Source organism: Sceloporus occidentalis, unplaced genomic scaffold, assembly GCF_023333645.1.
Source record: "Sceloporus occidentalis isolate IW3139 unplaced genomic scaffold, rSceOcc1.0.p SCAF_2, whole genome shotgun sequence".
Lineage (NCBI taxonomy): Eukaryota > Metazoa > Chordata > Lepidosauria > Squamata > Phrynosomatidae > Sceloporus > Sceloporus occidentalis.
The window spans coordinates 242,019,173-242,039,152 of NW_028316982.1; the positions used below are offsets into that span (position 1 = coordinate 242,019,173).

At 41.1% G+C, this 19,980-nt stretch overlaps 2 protein-coding genes across 3 annotated transcripts in view; one reads left to right on the top strand and one right to left on the bottom strand.

Annotated features, from left to right (window-relative positions):
• The window catches only part of STARD13 (StAR related lipid transfer domain containing 13), a 167,586-nt gene extending 162,835 nt beyond the window's left edge, over positions 1 to 4,751 (top strand). For both annotated transcript variants that reach the window (XM_089512512.1, XM_089512509.1), the window contains exon 14: positions 852 to 4,751. In XM_089512512.1, the coding sequence (XP_089368638.1) occupies positions 852 to 969 (118 nt within the window). In that variant the 3' untranslated portion in view covers positions 970 to 4,751. The remainder of the gene's footprint in view (positions 1 to 851) is intronic.
• Positions 4,752 to 15,358: 10,607 nt separating this feature from the next.
• Positions 15,359 to 19,980, bottom strand: part of KL (klotho) — a 29,412-nt gene continuing 24,790 nt past the window's right edge. The window contains exons 4-5 of the mRNA XM_089508456.1: positions 18,759 to 19,875; positions 15,359 to 17,769 (exon numbers count right to left, since the gene is read on the bottom strand). Of these exons, the coding sequence (XP_089364582.1) occupies positions 17,381 to 17,769; positions 18,759 to 19,875 (1,506 nt within the window). The 3' untranslated portion in view covers positions 15,359 to 17,380. The remainder of the gene's footprint in view (positions 17,770 to 18,758; positions 19,876 to 19,980) is intronic.

Genomic DNA, 19,980 nt, shown 5'->3' on the forward strand with positions numbered 1-19,980 from the left:
TCTAGTGGAGTAACGGGATTAAGCAGATGCTTACCCCTTGTCTGTGGCAGATAGTGGGGGGAGAAGATGACACTCCATTGTGGTGGAGGGTTGGGTTCCAGAACTATCTCCACAGAACCAGGAAGCTTGTGAAAGAGTCTGCCCTTGTGGGGTCTTTCTCTTATAAAGTTGCAGGGCTTAGGAGGGAATCATGCAAATAACATCTGAGATGGCAACCAAGCTCTTTGGATTGTTCTTGGGGCCTGGTGTTTTGCCCAAGGGCATCTAGGTATGTGTCATATGCTGACATTTAGGCCTCAGTTAAACCAGCACCAGATTGCTCCTCCCTTCATTTGCTCAGCCCCAGGCCTCAAACATTTAAATACGTTCTAGGTCAATAAAATGGTCCTTATTTAATCCAAATATTGTATTTGATCTCGTTTATTTCATGGTTAGTAAACAATAATGCTGTCTCCCTACTCCATAGACTACATTGTTCATGAGGGCTCCTTAACTCTTTGTGTAGAATAGGGAAACAGGCTGCCACACTTCCACACTTCCTTGCAGTGTAGTAGAGTCTCCTTCCTTGGAGGTCTTTAAACAGAGCCTGGATGGCCATCTGTCGGGTATGCTTTGATTGAGAGTTCCTGCATGGCAGGGGGTTGGACTGAATGGCCCTTGCGGTCTCTTCCAACTCTATGATTCTATGAAGAGAAAATGGGATGTGAAAATCTGCTTCCACCAGCCCAATGGCATGCATAACTTTCTGTTTTGTAGCATTTTTAACTTCCCATTGGGATGACGTTTGGTAGGTGAAGGTTGTTTTGTTGTTGTTGTTTTACAATAACTTTTCCTCTTTGTTTTCCCTTCAGAGGTCATTCATTGGAATGGTACAATAAAGGCTTTGGACATCTGTGTGCAGCTGAAGTTACCAATATCAGAAATTCATTTCAACCCCTGATTGCTGAGGGACCAGAAACAAAAATCTGAGTGATGAAGACCCTTCATGTGTGGAGTTCTATGCATGCACTGGAGCCACTGGATTTTTAACCTCCATTTGTGCAATAGCTAACATGGCATATTTGAAAGGCTCTGCCATTTCTTGGAAATGTCACTTATCTCCATGTTGATTTCCTTTACTGGAGAGCAGTTTCTTTAGGCTCTAAAAATAGACTACTGCCATTATTGGTATTGCCTAATTCTAATATTTAAAGGCTTCTGGGAAGCTTATTTTAAACTGTACATATGAAATGTAGAAATGTAAATATTGTATATACTCTACTATGTATAATATCTAATTATAGATATGTATATTATTATTATTATTATTATTATTATTATTAAGTTTTATATATAAGCTGGTGCTTTCTAAAAGAAATTATCTACATCTGTTTGGAATTTATTTTCACACTGTTAGATCTGAGTCTCTCTCAGATTTTGTTAGAACATTTGCTGTTATTGTAAGAATTATGACATCATCTGTGTGATGACTAGCAACAAGTGGAATACTTAAGCTGTTCCTATGTTAGCCCAATTTTTAAGGAGAGGCATAGAGATGGGCATAGCGAGATAAGGAGGGTTTGTTAAGACGAGGGAGTACAGAATATTAGTTAGGCCAAAAACACAATGTTATCCTGAGGCACTCAAATCTGGTACATAATTCTTTGCTTTGGCCTGTAGTAAGTCTAAAGCACTGTAAAAAATATATCTTTTGCCAAATTGTGATCAAGAAATGGCTTTCTGTTTGCGACATTCAGAGTATTTCTTAGACTAATACTAGAACCTGCCAAGCTAACAAGTGCTTACAATCAGAGCTTGAAAAGGTTACATTATTGAAGTACAGCTCCCAGTTTCCCATGCTGCCTGAACGGTTTTGGGAAGTGAGGTTCCAACAAGTAGTTTTTACAAGTTCTACTTAGAAACTGACGAACCAACTGTGGAATGTCTGCACCAACACAAAATGAGATTTTACACAGATGTTGTTTACCATGCCTGGTAAGCATTGCTTATGTTTGGAATGCTAAGATGAATATGCAAACCATTCATTCCAAAATAGTCCCCATATTATCCATAGGCTTATTCTAAGCCAAACACTGTGAGGTTGACAGCTGAGATCCTATACAGTCCTTAGATTCTGAGTTAGAGGAAATCACCCATAGCTGAATCTGTTGAGTAGCCTCTTTATGTGCTAGAGGCTTCAGGGAATGGAGTTTTGGAAGACATGGCACCTGAGCCGATACTGTAGTAGTACTTCATGAAAGAGGGAACTACTGCCCTCTCTGCTGCACCATCACCACAGACATGTAAGGGAAATAGATTTTCCACTGCATTATCAACTGAATAAGGAGGTTTGGTACAGTATGGGTGGCATCCTGTCAGCCGCATACACATGCCAAAGTGTGGCTTAGCCATGCATATGTCTCTTTTTTGGTGGGACATTTCATCCAAAACCCCTCTCCTGGATCTGTCAAGCCCCAGCAGTGATCATTCAGATGTTGAAGATGCAGCTGATCTGGTCTTTGAAGGAAAGGAAAATGGGGTGTACTCCATATATGAGCACATGTTCATCCCCTCCCCCCCAGGTGCTACTAGCTGCTCCATTATCTAAGTTGTATTTCCTCTTCCTACCAGTGGGGAGTGACAGCAGCCACCCTCCTGGAGCTTGACAACTATCAGAGTAGGGTAGAACTGCATCAGTGGCGTTTTATGCCCACTTAATGTAGGCTGTCAGCCTATGTTTAGGGGACGAGGATTCCATCATGCTCCCCATTATGTAGAATGAGATGGGGCACCAAATGCACATAGAGGTAACTAAGCTTTTTAGGGCAAGCCCATGCAAATTTAGGACAATAAGTCCATCATTTGACATGTCTAGGTTGATTTTAATAAGATTCAATCATTATTCACTTTTTCAGAGCTCAAGCTTTAGTTTATAATATACTGGAGGTGGAAAAACATGGTTCATACTCCATATGACCATATCTGTGTCTCGTGTCATTCCCATTCCCTGCTACAGTTGGGAGAACCACCCTGGCGAAATTTGACAGAACCACACACATCAAAGGTCATTTCAATCTTCCTTTCCAGAAGGGAAAGACATACTGCCCTGCCACTCCACAGGGCTCAATGGTACAGGAAAGAGCCCAGGCACCCTCCTGCACCATGGAGAACCACTACAATTGACACCAGATAGCTGCATGGCAGGGGTTGGACTGGATGGCCCCTGTGGTCTTTTCCAACTCTATGATTCTGTTATTAGATTTCAGTAAGAATTGTGCCAGTGGCAAGAACCTCATTGACTGCCACAAACTTGCAGTGAGAATGGCCCCTGATGTGTGGCAAAAATGAATGTCCCTAGTGCACTGCTGAAGTTACTCACATCCACCTTATTTCAATAGTAGTGCCAGCATTATAATAAATATTATTAATTAAAAGTCTACAGAAAACTTTGCTTAACAATTGCTAATAAAACATTGCTCCCAACAATGAGTCACTTTAGTTATCTTCACTATTGTTAATCATAGTCCTGAGATTCACAGTCCGGAAGCATTTCACTTAGAAATGCTGCCTATATGCACACAATCTATATAGTATATGTTGCTGTGTGACTGTGACCCACAGGATAGCCACAAAACAGAGACAATCTCTTACAGCACAATCCAATCCATGTTTACAGAGCAATACACCCTTTCAAATTCAGTGGCTCTTGCTACCATCAACACATGTATAGGCTTGCCACTTTAATAAGGTTGTAAACACTATTTTTATATAGAATAAGATTTTTATAATGTTGTCATAAGCTGAAAAAAATCCAATAGGAAGGAGAAAATCCTACAAAGATGTACTGGTAGCCATGTTGTAGGTTTCTGTAACCTGTTCTATCATGGCCCTAACCCCTGATTCTGAATATTTGACTTGGACAATTCTTCCTCATGTCAGTGATATTGAACTTTTCAATAACAGTATTGGGGGGGGATTCTCTTTTCAGCTTGTTATTTTGTTTCTCTTGAATAAGAATGAGATAGGCTCCTAGTTACCTTGGAGCAGTAGCCTCAAGAACATATTCAGATAACATCTATTTTCATATTGAGGAATATACTGTAAAATCAATCATGCATTTTGAAGTAATTTATGGAAAACAGGGTTTTTAATTATACATATATATGTTGTTGTTGTTGTGTGCCTTCTGACTTATGGTAACCCTAAGGTGAACCTATCATGTTTGTTTGTTTGTTGCAAGATTTGTTCAGAGGAGGTTTGCCATTGCCTTCCCATGATGCTGAGAGAGTGTAACTTGCATGTGAGCATATAATTAGCTTAGAACAAAAGTGCACTGTTATTATTCCTTAGCTTGAAGTATACTGTCACTCCCTTACAGTTGCAAGCTAGGTTTCTGTGTTTTGTTGTATTCTTAGTTTGTTCAGGCTGTAATCCTGTATAGACATAACTGGGGATGCCATGATGAACTTTGTAGGACTTGTAGGGCATTAGACTGAAGCAAGCAAAGTATGGCCCATGGGATACATATGACCCCCTAAGTCCCACTAGGAGTCAAAACATTTAGGAGGGAAATACACACACACATAGGGTTGCCATATCCCGCCGGGGGGCGGGACAATCCCGGTTTGGGCGGTGCTGTCCCGGTCCCGGCCCGGTTTGGGGCCCAAACCGGGACGGCCCCGCCCACCGCGGCCACCTCAGGCCCCGCGGCGGCTCCAAGGCCTTGCTGAGGCCTGGGAAGGCTCTCCGCGGTTGGAGCTCCAGCCGCGGAGACGCTCCCTCCCAGGCCCCAGCGAGGCCTTGGAGGCAGCTCCGCGGTCGGAGCTCCGACCGCGGGGTCCTCAAGGCCTCCACGAGGCCAGGGAGGAGGAGGAGGCCGCTTCCCACCGCGGCGATCGCCGCGATGAGGGGCGGCCCCCGCCTCCTTCCCGGCCTGGGAGCCGGCCGAGGCTTCTTCCCAGGCTGGGAGGAGGAGCAGGCCGCTTCCCACCGCGGCAATCGCCGCGATGAGGAGCAGCCTCCACCTCTTTCCCGGCCTGGGAGCCGGCCTAGGCTCCCTCCCAGGCCGAGAGGAGGAGGAGGAAGCCTGGCACCGCGGAGATCGCCGCGATGTCAGGCTTCCCCCCGCCCTTCTCGGCCTGGGAGCCGGCCTAGGAGCCCTCCCAGGGCGGGAGGAGGAGGAGGAAGCCTGGCACCGCGGAGATCTCCGCGATGTCAGGCTTCCCCCCGCCCTTCTCGGCCTGGGAGACAGCCTAGGCTCCCTCTCAGGCCGAGAGGAGGAGGAGGAAGCCTGGCACCGCGGAGATCGCCGCGATGCCAGGCTTCCCCCCGCCCTTCTCGGCCTGGGAGACAGCCTAGGCTCCCTCTCAGGCCGGGAGGAGGAGGAGGAAGCCTGGCACCGCGGAGATCTCCGCGATGCCAGGCTTCCCCCCGCCCTTCTCGGCCTGGGAGCCGGCCTAGGCTCCCTCTCAGGCCGAGAGGAGGAGGAGGAAGCCTGGCACCGCGGAGATCGCCGCGATGCCAGGCTTCCCCCCGCCCTTCTCGGCCTGGGAGACAGCCTAGGCTCCCTCTCAGGCCGAGAGGAGGAGGAGGAAGCCTGGCACCGCGGAGATCTCCGCGATGCCAGGCTTCCCCTCGCCCTTCTCGGCCTGGGAGACAGTCTAGGCTCCCTCTCAGGCTGGGAGGAGGAGGAGGAAGCCTGGCACCGTGGAGATCTCCGCGATGCCAGGCTTCCCCCCGCCCTTCTCGGCCTGGGAGACAGCCTAGGCTCCCTCTCAGGCCGAGAGGAGGAGGAGGAGGACAAGGTTTAAAAATCTAGGACTTTTTTTTTTAATTTCCTAGCCAGGAAATAAAAAAAAAAAATGTCCTACATTTTCAAACCTTGTCCTACATTTGTCCCGGTTTCGAGGTCCTCCATTATGGCAACCCTACACACACACACACACACACACACACACAGTACATCTGCTTTGAAACTGAGCCACACACCCCACCACATCCTATGAAAAAAGCAATGTTTTTGCCCCAAAATGCCCTCTAGGGCATATGGGGGAGATTTTCATTCTTTTTGGCACCCTCGGCCATTTTAAGCCCAGTTGAGTTTTTTTCTAAAACAGAAAGTGATTTCTGGTCATTTACTGCTGTGAAAAAAGGCCTTGCTTAGGCCTAAAATGGTCCAGGGAGCCCAAAGATTTGGCAAAAAAAAACCACTTCTTAGAGGCCTTTGTAAGTGAAACTATTGATTTTTTTGCAAATGGGTGAGGTGGTGGTATAGCTGTCCAAGGTCTCCTGGGAGGTTAATGTGGCTCATCTGGCTTCCACAGTAGGCCACCGCTGGATTAGGCTTTGGTTCATTAGATAGGATCCACTGTTATGCAAAAGACTTCAGCACATGCAACAGACTTTCCCCCTCCTTTTCTGTTAAGGTCTCTTAACAGCAGGGTTTCAAGCAGGGATTCAGCAGGTGGAGCTTTACCAGCATGGAGATGCAGTAATAGGAAGAGCTGCACTTATAGAAATTATGCATGCTCTTCTGGCATTATTACATTTCAGGTCGCTCTGTAGAAAAGCTTCATGGGAGCTTCATCAGTTTCATGGGAGTCTATTTGCAAGACCCTGTTTAAGTACCGAGGTGGAAATATATACCAGGTTACCTCCATTAGTTGTTTTTTTTTTCCTGCCACCAGTTGTGAGACTCCAGTTTGAAGGCTTTGGGGGCCAGTCCGTGGCCTAGGGGCAGGGAATCCCAGGTACTATCTGGAAGCAGCCACACAGCTTGAAAAGAGATCAGCTATTGCTGTCTCATCTTTCAGCAAGTGATTCTCTCTGAAAGTACTGGATACCTCTTTCTGGAACAACTCATAAATGTTGTGTGCTGCTGTAACAGGAGGTTATGTTAGCATATGTTACCAACAGGATCCTGGCTTGTGGTTGCCATGACCCATTTGGTTATATGTTATCTTTGCCATTTCTGGATAATCTCTATACTTGCCCAAACTTTAGGCAATATTTTTGGGAAAGCTCTGGTGCCATGACCTCTGGTCTGTGCAACTTGCCATTCATCTCCAGTACTTAATTTTTAGGGGGAGATTCAGGTGGTCAAATCTAATTCGAAATATCATTTGCCGGTTGCTTTTGCCAAATAACTAGAAACACTTACTATTTAGTGGGGAAGGAAATGCACTTTGGCCTGTTCATGGTCACTTTCATCTGGTCTTAGTTTTTATATTCTGAAGCTGTGCTTTCAACAATAGATGCCCACTGTCTGAAAGATCCTGGCACAAACAAAGCCCTAGATTTGATCTGCTGTAATTTTAGTCTGTTCTTTTCACCTGTCTCAATCACACTTACTCTAAATTAATTGGACATTTGACCAGTTCACCATGATCATATCGTTCAGCGGTGTGGCTTAAGCTGGAATCTGTTGTGGCTTTATGTTGATGTAAACATCATTCCACAAGTGGGTGCACTTGTTATGCCAAAGTAACCCATACCATCCACTGTCATTTGCCCATCATTGTGATCCAGTAACTGCAGCAGAACTAGCTTAATTTTCCCAGCCAGTGTAGAGAATCTTGGTCTTTAGTTTTTTGTGGGTTTTTCGGGCTATGTGGCCATGTTCTAGCAGAGTTTCTTTCTGACGTTTCGCCAGCATCTGTGGCTGGCATCTTCAGAGAATCTTCATTCTCTGAAGATGCCAGCCACAGATGCTGGCAAAATGTCAGAAAGAAACTCTGCTAGAACATGGCCACATAGCCCGAAAAACCCACAAAAAACTATGGATACCAGGCATGAAAGCTTTCGACTTTACAAATCTTGGTCTTGTTACACCCTACTCACGTTGAACGTGGGGTTCTCCACATCTGCAATGCCAGGTTGAAAACAGGCCCACGTTTTCTGTTTTTGTCCTTATGAATTGGCTTAAATCACAATGCAGTGGTCCCTCTTCAATGTTTGGATACATTAAAATGTTTGGAAACAACATAGACCAAAAGTACATAGTACAGGAGTGTATTTTCCCCTCTTCTGTACCTATAACATATGGTACATTTATACCAATGCTGCAGTATGACTGCACAAAGAGACAAATGAGTCTATCCAAATCTAGCAAGGTACAGTACTAGCTATAAAATATCTGACCATAAAATACCTGACTATTTCTAAAGTGTCAAAAGTCTAAATTCATAAATGATCTTCAAGGTCATATGATAAGCTATACTAAATTATACTGTAAATGTCTGAAGACCAATGTCATGTCAGCAATATAGCAATAACCATATTGTGCAATATCTGAAATATATTATGAATATATTTCAGGTGAAGAAAATGTATCCAGTTAATGCTATTCAAGGAAATGTCTTATATTTATACTGCTCAGATTTATCTGTATTTCTATCATGAGGTTTTTACTAGTCATCTGTAACTCTATGTTGGATGGAAATGATGCTGCCATCCAGGTATTGAGCAATGGTTTCTGGCAGTCCTCACCATTGGCTTGTGAGGAACACTATTGCTATTGGGAGTTGCACTCCAACAATATGCCACCATTGCTCTGTGTCAATACCTTTCACAAGACTATATGGAAATAAGTTTAGTTACAACTAAAGGTGCATCTAAATAGTTATCTCAGGTATTAGTGTGATTAAATACATAATCCAGACCAGATCCTGCAAAGGACTTTTTAATAAAATTGGACTCAAACTTCCAAAATTTCAGATAGTATGGTCAGTTCCAAAAAAGTAATTTGTCCAAGCTCTTATTATAATCCAGAGACATGGCACCAGTCCTATCATCCTTATCATACACAATGGGTTGGATCCAGACTTGTCACATATCGGACAGCCCCACTGAATTTACTGCAGTTTGAGTTATTCATGACAAATTCTGTTGTCAACAGGCCAACTGCTAGACCCAACTGGTGTAGCTCCATTGCATCAAATGCAAACTAGCAGGGGCTATACACTAGTGGGGCCTGTCAAATTGATTTTGGCCATGGATCTATTGGATCTAATGCATTGATTATATTTTTCTAGATTAAATACACCTAAGTCAACCCAAAAATGCCATTATATGACACTAACAATATCACAGCTGATCACCCAGTTCTTTGTACCTGTAGAATAAATTGAACTGGAGAAACATTTTGAAAATAAGGTGGGAGAGTCAGACTAAACTCTGTCATATCAGAAATCCCAAGGGCAAGCTCAAGTCAAGCCAATGTTACTTCTCACCCTCTTTCAATTTGTCTCAGCTCATAATGACTTGGCAACACCCCAGTCATCTGTCATTTTCCATCTTCCTCACTTTCATAAACTTGCCTACTTGCAAAATGGGAGGAGGGAAGGAGATTAGTTGATGTTAGAGCTGACAGCCATGCCTTACCTCTTAATTGCTAATGTGAACTGTTAGAAACAGAGGGTTTATTTTCCCTGTGTCATTGACTATCAAACAAAACCATAAGCAACTCTGCACTATCCAGAGTTAAGCCAAGAGATGTTTTACTTTTCACCAAATATTTCTAAGGACTCTTGGAACCTCCATTATTAAATCTGGGAAGTGTCGTTTTTTTTCATCCTAACTGAATAAACGTTAAGAGTAATGCCATTATATGCAATAAAACAGGATCAATTAAATGACATTAACTGGTCATATAGGATATATTTCCTATAAATAAAAGATCATACCTTAAAAGCTGACTAAATGAAATGTTATTTAATAACCATCTAGGGATGGGCAAGTCCACTGGAAGGGAATTTTATAATACCACCACCACTACCACTAAGATCCTGCATTTCTCATACATGTGCCCATATGCATGTGTGCATTTCTAAGTGTGCTGCACAAGAGGGTGTGTGTGAGAGAGAGAGAGACAGACAGACAGACAGACACAGAGAGATTCTTACTATATTGAGTCAAGTCATGAAAGGAAAATGATGGAGCATGTTCAGACATTAAGTTGGAAGAGTCATAATTTGAGGGTTTAGGGTTTAGCAGTGTGATTTGCTTTGGTGCCCAGCAAAGAATGAAGAACTTGAGTTTGGAGAGACATCGGAATAAATCCAGTATTCCATTGGTGGGGCCTTTGGAATTTCTCACCATTCTCTTCCCACTCCATTTCTCTGCACTTCCTGAAATTTGGCTGTAAACTGCTTTCCAGCTTTCCAACCAGGCCTGATTTTGGAGGCATGTAGGGACTGAAAGAGGGAGGTGATTTGTCATCTTGTTGCTGCTGCATTTAGCCAGCCCTTGATTTTGGATCTTACGCTTGTTCCATCTTCCTTTACATCAGATTCTTGCTACATTTTAATTTCACTCCCTATATCCAAAAAAGTCAAATGTGCTTGTTCTTTCTAGCAACCATGTATCCATGAAATTCTATGTTTTGTTTTAAAATAAGTATTAATCACATATTTCAGAAGAATACTACCATATTTTCATTAAATGTTGTGTTGTCGTTGTTATGTCTGTAAGGCCGTTGCATTTTTAATTTTGTACACATATTAATACCTCATATATATTTTTTTTACCTCATGTCTTCTTGTCCATCAAAAAAAAACTTGTACATATGTAATTGGGAGCTGAATAAAGTTGTTGAAGGTTTCAATTTACTTAGTGTTCCACTTTGTTTTGTTAACTGATCGTGGCTGAGATCCTATACTGCAGAGTGTAGCATAACAGTTCCACAGATAGACGGAGGTACACTATGTCTTTCCCTACCAGCCCCTCACCACAGCCATTCTTTTTTCTGGTGGAGAGTACATCTGGCAGGGAACTGTCCAATTAAAAAGATTGTATGTACAGCGCTGTGTAAATTTACAGCGCTTTATAAATAAAGGATAATAATAATAATAATAATAATAATAATAATAATAATAATAATAATAATAATGTTGCCATAGCAGATGCAAACCAATGACACTATATGACAAAATCTTGTGGGGTCCTCCAGAGGTCTCAAAAATGATTTAATTGTTTTTTAATCTGGCTCACGGGAATTGTTATTATTATGTTTTTATGTTTATTATGTTTATCTATACCCCACCTTCCTCCCAGTACAGGGACTCAAGGCAGTAATTTACAGGTGTAAATGTAAAATCAGAAAGCATCAAATTTGACATAGATCATATTTCACAAAAGATTTACATAACTTGAAAATGGATAATGAAGACATCAAAATAGTTAACCATATGGAAAATTTCAACTTTGGGGGGAAAATAAATGCAAAATGTTGGAGTAAAATAACACATAGTGTATGAAACTTAAAATTACACTGAATCTAATACACTGAATAATTTTGAATTATGAAGATTTTATAGAGTCTGAAAAATGAGGGTATTTACTAGAGTTATCTTTTATTCCTCCATTTATTTCACCAAAATCTTTTATTATTACCTGATTAAACAATGGGCTAGCACATCATTGAAAAATACTCCTTTTTAAAAAAACAGTCTTATTTATTTTTGTTATTTAACTTATTTTATAGGGTGTGATCTCACTTCTGCCTACAAATCCTGCTGCCTTCAGAAATGCAGGAATATCACAAAGTTATACAGAACATTTCATTGTATCAGCTGCACTGCCTTTAAATGTTCCAAAATACTCCCATGATACTCTGACTATGCCTGTACTGGTACTTGCTAATATAGTAATTTTATATTAGTGTATTTCCAATAAGCACTTTTTTGCTCAGTATAACCAGTTGCACTCATACATATTATCCTCCTGTATGACTCTATACTGTGAAGTGCAGTCCACACATACTGACACATACACACACATATGAATTTGGACCCAAAGAAATAACTATATTCCAAGAAAATGTTCAGAGATAAATGTATAGCTGAGCAGAAGAAGCCACTTTAGTAGCATCTGGGGCACAGTGCATGTAACATTGTCATGCCAAGAACCAGAGAACAACAAAGCCTGTCTGAAAATTACAGAACGTTAAATGAGACTAGGACAGTACAGAATTGTGGAGATGAGTGTGGTCGAGTCTCCTTTGGAGGTCTTTAAGCAGAGGCTGGATGGCCATCAGTCAGGAATGCTTTGATTGTGAGTTCCTGCATGGCAGGGGATGGACTTGATGGCCCTTGTGATCTCTTCCACTCTGTGATTCTATGTATACAGTAAGGTTAGGACTAGGTTAGGGTTAGTCCATAAAAGGAGATGGTGGATGGTGGTAATTGTGCTAGGCCTTTCTTGGACGATTTACTCTTGGTTTTGGTGACTGATTGATTGAAAATAAGGTGATTGATTGATTGACGGGCAATGAGAACGGTAAGGTAAATATGCAGGCATTCTTTGATCTATTCCTTGTCTTTAGCCAACCCACCACTGGAACTTCTTGGAAACTGAATGCAGCCTGTGAACTGAAATAGAAGTTCCACTTAGTGTAGGGCTGCTGAATGGCTTGCTCTAAATTATTTCTGCCTGTATTCTAAAACAGATGGGACTACTGAAGCTATAAACTGATATTATTCTCATGTCTTTGTCATTCTAGGCGATGTTTTCTGTGGTAGAATTCTATTGTTATGAGATAGCTCAAGAGACTCTACTTTCCATCCAGCCTTCCTATATGCAGAAATTTGAGGCCTGTTGTGGATTTTCCATGGGCAGAAAATCTCTCCTTGTCATACCATCATCTGAAAACCCCAAACTCCCATGAGAAAGACATCAAATATATATATGGTGATATAAATTGACCCTGATTAAAATTATGTTAAGGCTTCCATGGAAAACAATGTCAGGGATTCAGAGTAATTTTGCACTCAGTTTTTTTGGACAGTGGCTGACATCCTGTTCAGCTATTACCATGTCATAAATCTGGCTTACAACTGGTTCACTTATATGGTTGTGCAATTACAGGAATCAAAAGTCCTCCCTAAACATACTTTTTAAGCTGTGCAGCCTTCCCAATATGTCCATTTTCAAGTTGCTGGAGAGAAGGAGGTGAGCAATAACATATCCAATCCACTTCCTGCAGTTGGATACACTGCAACAGGCAAAAGGTGGGGGTTTTTTTGAGGGGCAGCAGTGGGAGATGCAGCTACAAGACATTGCTATGCATCCTGTTACCCAAACACAATATAACAAAACATTTGTATTCCCAAATAACATGAGTGTGCTAACAATCCCAGTGTAGCATCTAGGCCATTCTTGACAACTCGTTTCATTTTGTTTTCTACAGTTAAGAAATGTTGATTACATGGTAAAAAAAAATTCTTTATGTGTATAAAGCAAGGGAGAGGGGGAGGAAAAATGTGTTTGCAAGTGCTAGATCTGCCAACTATTTTTTGTTCTGTAATTTAGCCCTTTTATTCTGTTCTTTTTTTTTTTTTTATGGAGCAAGGTTAGCAGAAAATCATTTTGAAGTCACTATAGAAAATGATAGGCAGATCTCATTATCAACTATTAGGGTAACAACATTATTTTTTTATTTTGACATAGACATTGCCTAACTGGCAGCACAGTTCTTTAGCCTGTCAGTCTGAAGCAATCATTCTCCTGTGGTTTGCATTTTGTGCATTTATTCATCCACAGGGCATAGGGTTCCAACAATTAGGCTGCCGCAGTTCTCACTGTGCTGTTTTTATACCAGCACCAGCACCCAGTCACAATAGAGCTTCGAATAAGGCTTTGTAATCGTTGGTTACTAATGAGAGAAGGAATTTCTTCATCAACCTGTGATCCGAGCTGCTAGAAAGGAGTTTTTCAACCTCCATAATTTACCTGAAGAATGTATCAGCAATGTGCTCCATGGTCAATGCACACAGAAAAATGCTCTCTCGGATAAAACAAATATATAGTATCATAGAATCATAAAGTTGGAAGAGACCACAAGGGCCATCAAGACCAATTCCCTGCCATGCAGGAATACACAATCAAATTCACCAATTAAATCAATGCAGGCATTTCCTTGTCAGCATGAGAGAGCATCAAGGGAATTTCCAGTGTGCAGTTTGGTTTGGTTTTTCCCAAGATGCACAAAAGGTCCAGGCCACCATATGCTCTAGCTTGTTCATTTTCAATTTTAATAATTTGTGCAGACTTTAGCAACAGACAAGTTTCCTGTCCTGTGCATCAAAGTCTAAAATTTCTATTTGTTGAGCATAACATGTAACAGGTAACACTAACTCTATCTGTGATATCCTTCACCCAGAAGGCAAAGGCATTTTTATTTACAAAGGCTTTTTCCAAACTTTTGTATTGGGACTCCCACACTAACTGACTGAATAGCAATACTCTGGTCAGGAATAACAAGGGACCACAGTGTTTATACAATACCATTACTTCATTATACAATCCAAGGCCTTTAAAAATATTAAGTCGAAGGCTTTCATGGCCAGCATCCATAGTTTTTTGTGGGTTTTTCGGGCTATGTGGCCATGTTCTAGAAGAGTTTATTCCTGACATTTCGCCAGCATCTGTGGCTGGCATCTTCAGAGAATGCTTGCCTGGAAAGGAGATGGGTGTATATATATACTGTGTGAGCCTGGGAAGGCAGGAATGATTTGCATGTATATTGTTTGTTGCTAATGGCAGTCCTCAGGGTGGGAGGGTCTGCACAAGAGGGTTAATGTCTGATTGATTAGTGCTCATTGTCTGCTGGGAAACCCCTGACCCTGGGAGATTTCTCATTTGCATTGGTTGAGTCTTGATCTTGCTATCTTTCAGGACTGGTAGCCAAACCTTGTTTACTTTAAGGGTTTCCTCTTTCCTATTGAAATTGTCCAGGTGTTTGTGGATTTCAGTGGCTTCTCTGTGCATCCTGACATGGTAGTGGTTGGCATGGTCCAGAATTTCAGTGTTTTCAAACAGTATTTTATGCCCAGGATGGTTTGTGGCATGTTCTGCTACTGCTGATTTTTCTGGCTGGATTGATTTTTCTGGCGAGAGACACTACAGACTGGGCCAGCAGGAAAAATATGCATAATTCCTCTTACATTTTGCACAATCTATTCACTGGTTACTGTATTTTGTATAATTTAATCTCATTTTACTAATCACGATAGGTACAAGAATAATGGAGTTCCACATTTGAATAGATCCCACCTAAATAGATTAATCCAGACGAATGTTGTTCTTGCTATACCGGTACAAATGTCTACCTAATCTGAAATGTTATCTGAACATCCACTTTTCAAATAAAAGGGCAATTTATATTCCAAACATTTATTAAAATCTTTTAAAATTCCATACTGCACCATATGGAGACCAGAAAAACAACAAAACTGCAGATAAGAATTTTATTTAAAAGTTTATTTTCCTCAAAATTGGGTTTAAATTACTATAAACATCACATGTGTACACAGGATAGTGCATATAAAACTGGAAGCATGAGAACAAAATACTGTGTAATGATTCTGTAAAATATATTAATTATTTTTTTCAATCTGCAGTGCTCTAAATAAAAGGAAACATACTCTTCTCTGCAAATAAATTCAACCTATTTCACACATAATTTTATACAAAAATACACATATTCATACTATCTAGTTGACAGTGCAGGTGGTAAAAAAAGAACTCTATTGTTATACAATACAGTTAACCAGCAATCTGTCCATTGTTGTACACAAAATAAAATAGCAGAAGGGCATTTCTACAGAATATAGTCCAATTTATATTTGCTTTCAAAATGCTCAGCTACTTACACTGTATGAGTCCCAGTGAAATATGTGAGGGTTGCAAAGGAATCAGTGCTATTGCAGATGCTCACATGAAGAAATATTGAAAGCATACCTGGCATTCCTTATAACCTAGAGACAAACATGCCACACTGATGCATGGTTTAAGCTTACTCGTTTTTTAATCTCCCACACCAGACTCATATAGCCCTAACTCTTGGAGTGGTATTTTTAAAAACCAGATCAATAGCAGCTCATACTTCACAAGTACGGAGTAAGCTTTCCTATTTCCTAAAACTGTTTTCATCCAGTCTGAACATTTTGAGAAGAACAACAAAAATTGGACATTGGGGAATGTAGAAAAATTGTGTTTCTGGGCAACATGGGGAAAAAAACCTAAAACATGGATTGGACAAAAGATATTACACTAATAGGGATTTTGGAAGTTTTCTTAAGTCCAACCAAGTTATCTTTGTTTTTTATGCAACTTGACGAATGACAAATTTAGTTCAGCAATGGAACTCCACAGTAGAGGATGAAGATTTTAATACCAACTACGGAGTCCACAGCACCATTATTATGCCCTAATATCTAATAGAAAATGGACTTGAAAAAGCTCCTTGCACATTGTGGGCAGCACAGGGGCACTTCTGCCATGTTTTTCACTCCCATTGACTTGTTTTGTGTCCAGAATGGCTTTTTAAAAAGTGGACATCCATACCCTGAGGCTGACAAACCAAACCATTGCAGTTCAGTCTAGCATAGTGTAATGGTTTGAGTATTGGACTAGGACACTGGGAGACCAGGGTTTGAATCCTGGCTCAGCCATGGAAACCCACTGGGTGACCTTTGGCAAGTCACAGTCTCTCAGCATCAGAGGATGGCAATGGTAAATCCCCTCGGCAGAAACTTGTCAAGAAAACCCTATGTTTACCTTAGTGTTGACGTAAGTCAGAAATTACTTGAAGGCACAAAAATCACTGAAATATTTTATTTTGTATTTTAATTATCTTTTCTGCTTTGCTGTTGAAATTCAGGGGTGTGATTTGTCACTGAAGATTGACAGTGAGGCAGAGGTTTGTGTGCATGATCTTATAGTGAATTCCAGAGAAGCAAATTGGCACCCAGGCTAATCAAAGTTGTCTGAGTAAGAACATATGATTTTATGCACATTTTTCCCTCTGAAACATGCTGCAGTCATCTGAAGTGCTGGTATAGTCAGCACCTAAAAATCCCAACTATGGTCCAAAACATACATTTTCCAAGCTCTGCCCCAAATTAGCTTAGTTAAGTGGGCAGCGTTCTGCAGGAAGTGAATGTGGAGTATTGTGGGATGGAGGGAAACACAAAATCAAGGAAATGGAATTGCATAGTCTGAGATGGCTGACTGCCTGGAACCTGAGTAGAAGCACCCACAATACATTTTGTTATACAAAATATTAATGTCACATCGAGATGTATGCCATCAACAAACAATGCATCAAGTCTAGCCAATGACTCAACCAGTTTGCATTAACACTGTGATCTAGATGCACACTTTTGATGTACTTCTCTGATAGCTGTGCATGCAAAAGCATTCTCCTGCTTGTGGATCTCTGTCAGTGAATCAGGGCAATGTGGGTGAGAAGGATTAACACCACCAGCAAATCCAAAGTGCTAAAACAGAGAGGAGTCATACATACCCCATGGATCTAATCCATTTTCACATTTAATGCTCTACAGCATTAGATACCGTAAAGACATTCATAGTGCAACAATAATCACAACCTTGTGTTTATTTACTTCCAGGTTTCTCTAGGTAATGTAGCTGGAGGGCAGTGAGCAATGGGCGAGCAGTATTTATGGCTACTATTAGAGTAGTAAGTGATCAGAAATGCAGTAACAATGAAAACAAACAATATAAAGGCTACAAATGCCAGGAAAAATTTTCTTGGCTGCACAGAGGTGCATTCTGGACAAAGAACTGACTCTCTGAGGCAAATGAGGTGAGAAGTTCCTGGTCCAGGAAAGGTGTTATTGTCAATGATTTGCCTGTAATGTATCATAGAAGGTTTTGCCTCATATTGGTTTATCAGGTAACGATAGAGACCATATGATCTGGAATCACCCCTGTCACTGAAAGAATAGATGAAATAGCCACGAAGATTAACATTATCTAAGGTGTAGGCTGGAAAACAGAAAACAAAACAAAAAAAAAAAGGGCCAGATTAGTTGCAAGTTTATTTCAACATTCCATACACTATTAAAGAACCCAACGTCCATATTAATTTCTATTAGCAGAGAAAGTATCTCTGTCATGACACTACTGACATTACAAAATATTCAACAATATGTGAAGATAAATTAACAAATGAAGCCCCCTTGTTTTAGCCAGCAGAGTTAGTGTTAGTTTGGGTTAGTGAGATCTACTTAACATTTACTTGAACCTCAAGAACCACTGAGCAGAGTCTGTTTCCCAGCTGTGGCTGTTAACTAATCTTTGGGTGATGTAACCTTGTTTTCAGGCATAGCCACCTTGGCAGGTGAGAAGGGCACAGTCTTTCAATGAAACGTTGCAGCATAATCTCAGCCAACGCAGGATTATTGTTCATATTTGTAAACTTTGCACTTGTTTTTAGACTGAGAAGTTCAACCAATGGTATTCTGCTTCTCCTATGGTTTGATCCTAAGTTTCTTTTTTATCACAGATGCTGCAAAATGCTCTGTATATATTTTATTGTAATAAAACCACAATTTTTTGAGGCAAAAAACAACACCTATTCTGTGGCCACCTAATGCAGCAGGCTACAACAGGGACTAGTTTCCCCGCTATAGAATTTATAAGCTGAATCCTGTTGGTTAGTCCCAAGTAAAGTTAGGCCCATTTAATCAACTGCTAAATGATGTGTCAACACTTATGTACAACCCATAGATTAAAAATTGAATACTAGTTGAAGGGACTAACAATAGGAATCAAATCACAAAACATTTTCAATGTTGCCTTGGTGTGTGTCCTTTTGTTTCTTTGAAACAAGAAAGGCTGAAGAAGCAGAACTTTGAAACAACTTTTTTCTGGGTAGAGGACTGTAGAACTGTAGTCCACAAAACAACTTTTTCAGACTCTGGAGAGAAGTGATACATAAGATACATAAGGACCCTTTCCCACAAGACTCTTACCTTTCAAAGCTTCATTGATGTAATTCTCTATGTAATATTTTCTCAGTTTATCTTGATCCACATTTTGTTCATCATCAATTCCACTTGCTATGATGTAGATTGGGATATCGCCGTATTTAAACTTAATCCAATTGAGGAGCTTCCGTAACCCCCAGGGCACCACTGGGATTCTGTTGGGTGATTTCACCCAGGTGATGTCAACTTGCATTTGGATTTCAAGGAGGTGATCATACTGCTTGGGAGTTTCTCTTTCAGAGTTCACAAGAAATGTAGTGTAGTGACTCAAGGCGAGGAAGTCATATGAACCTCGTATTAGGTGCTTTTCCTCTTCTGAGAAATAAGGTAAGTGTGGCCCATGAAAACCCAGTCGGCGTTTTTGCTGAAGCCACTGCCTCATAGCATCTGGATAGTCACCACTTTTAAAAATGGGCTCAGCAAGCCAACCAATGTCAAATTCCAAAACTCGTTTGGCTGCATCATCATCATTTTTTGAAAACGGGCATGCTGGCTCAACCCAGTTGGCATGGAGGGCAATTGATATTTTGCCCTTCTGAGTTTTCCTGAATTTTTTATCATATAAGTGCCAGGCTTTGGCATGAGCCTTCAGCAGATTATGTGCTGCTCTGTAGGTCAGGTTCATCACATTGGGCTCATTCATTGTGATCCAAAATTTGACATGCTGGCCAAGTTTTTTAAAGCAGAACCCAGCATACTCAGCGAAAGCTTCCACCGTCCGTTGGTCATCCCATCCTCCATGGTTGGCTAGAGAAAAGGGAAGCCCTTGGTTGTCAGCACTAGGTTGCCACAAAGCAACAACAGGAGTTATATTAACTCTGACAAGCTCACTGACAAAACACTCATAGTAAAACAGAAGTGTGTGGTTCACAGAGGTCTCATTACCCAGAGGGAGAATTGAAGGCCATTTGAGTGAAAAATGGAAGTGTGTGATGTGCATGTCCTTCAGTAAAGAAATCTGTAGCCTGATAGCAGCAAAATCAACACACTGAGGTTTGCGAATTGGGGCAGCAGCTCCCATGATTTTAATGAGCTTCTTGGTTTTATGGACGTCCCAAAGATAAAGGTTTGGGTCAAGAAACTGGGATCGAGTTGTATCTACCTAGAAAAGGAAAAAAGGTGGCAGGAGAACAGATCAGATTCATCAAAAGCAGGAACCAAAGCAACAGGCTGTGACAAGTAGGCAACTATTGTCTACTAATATCAT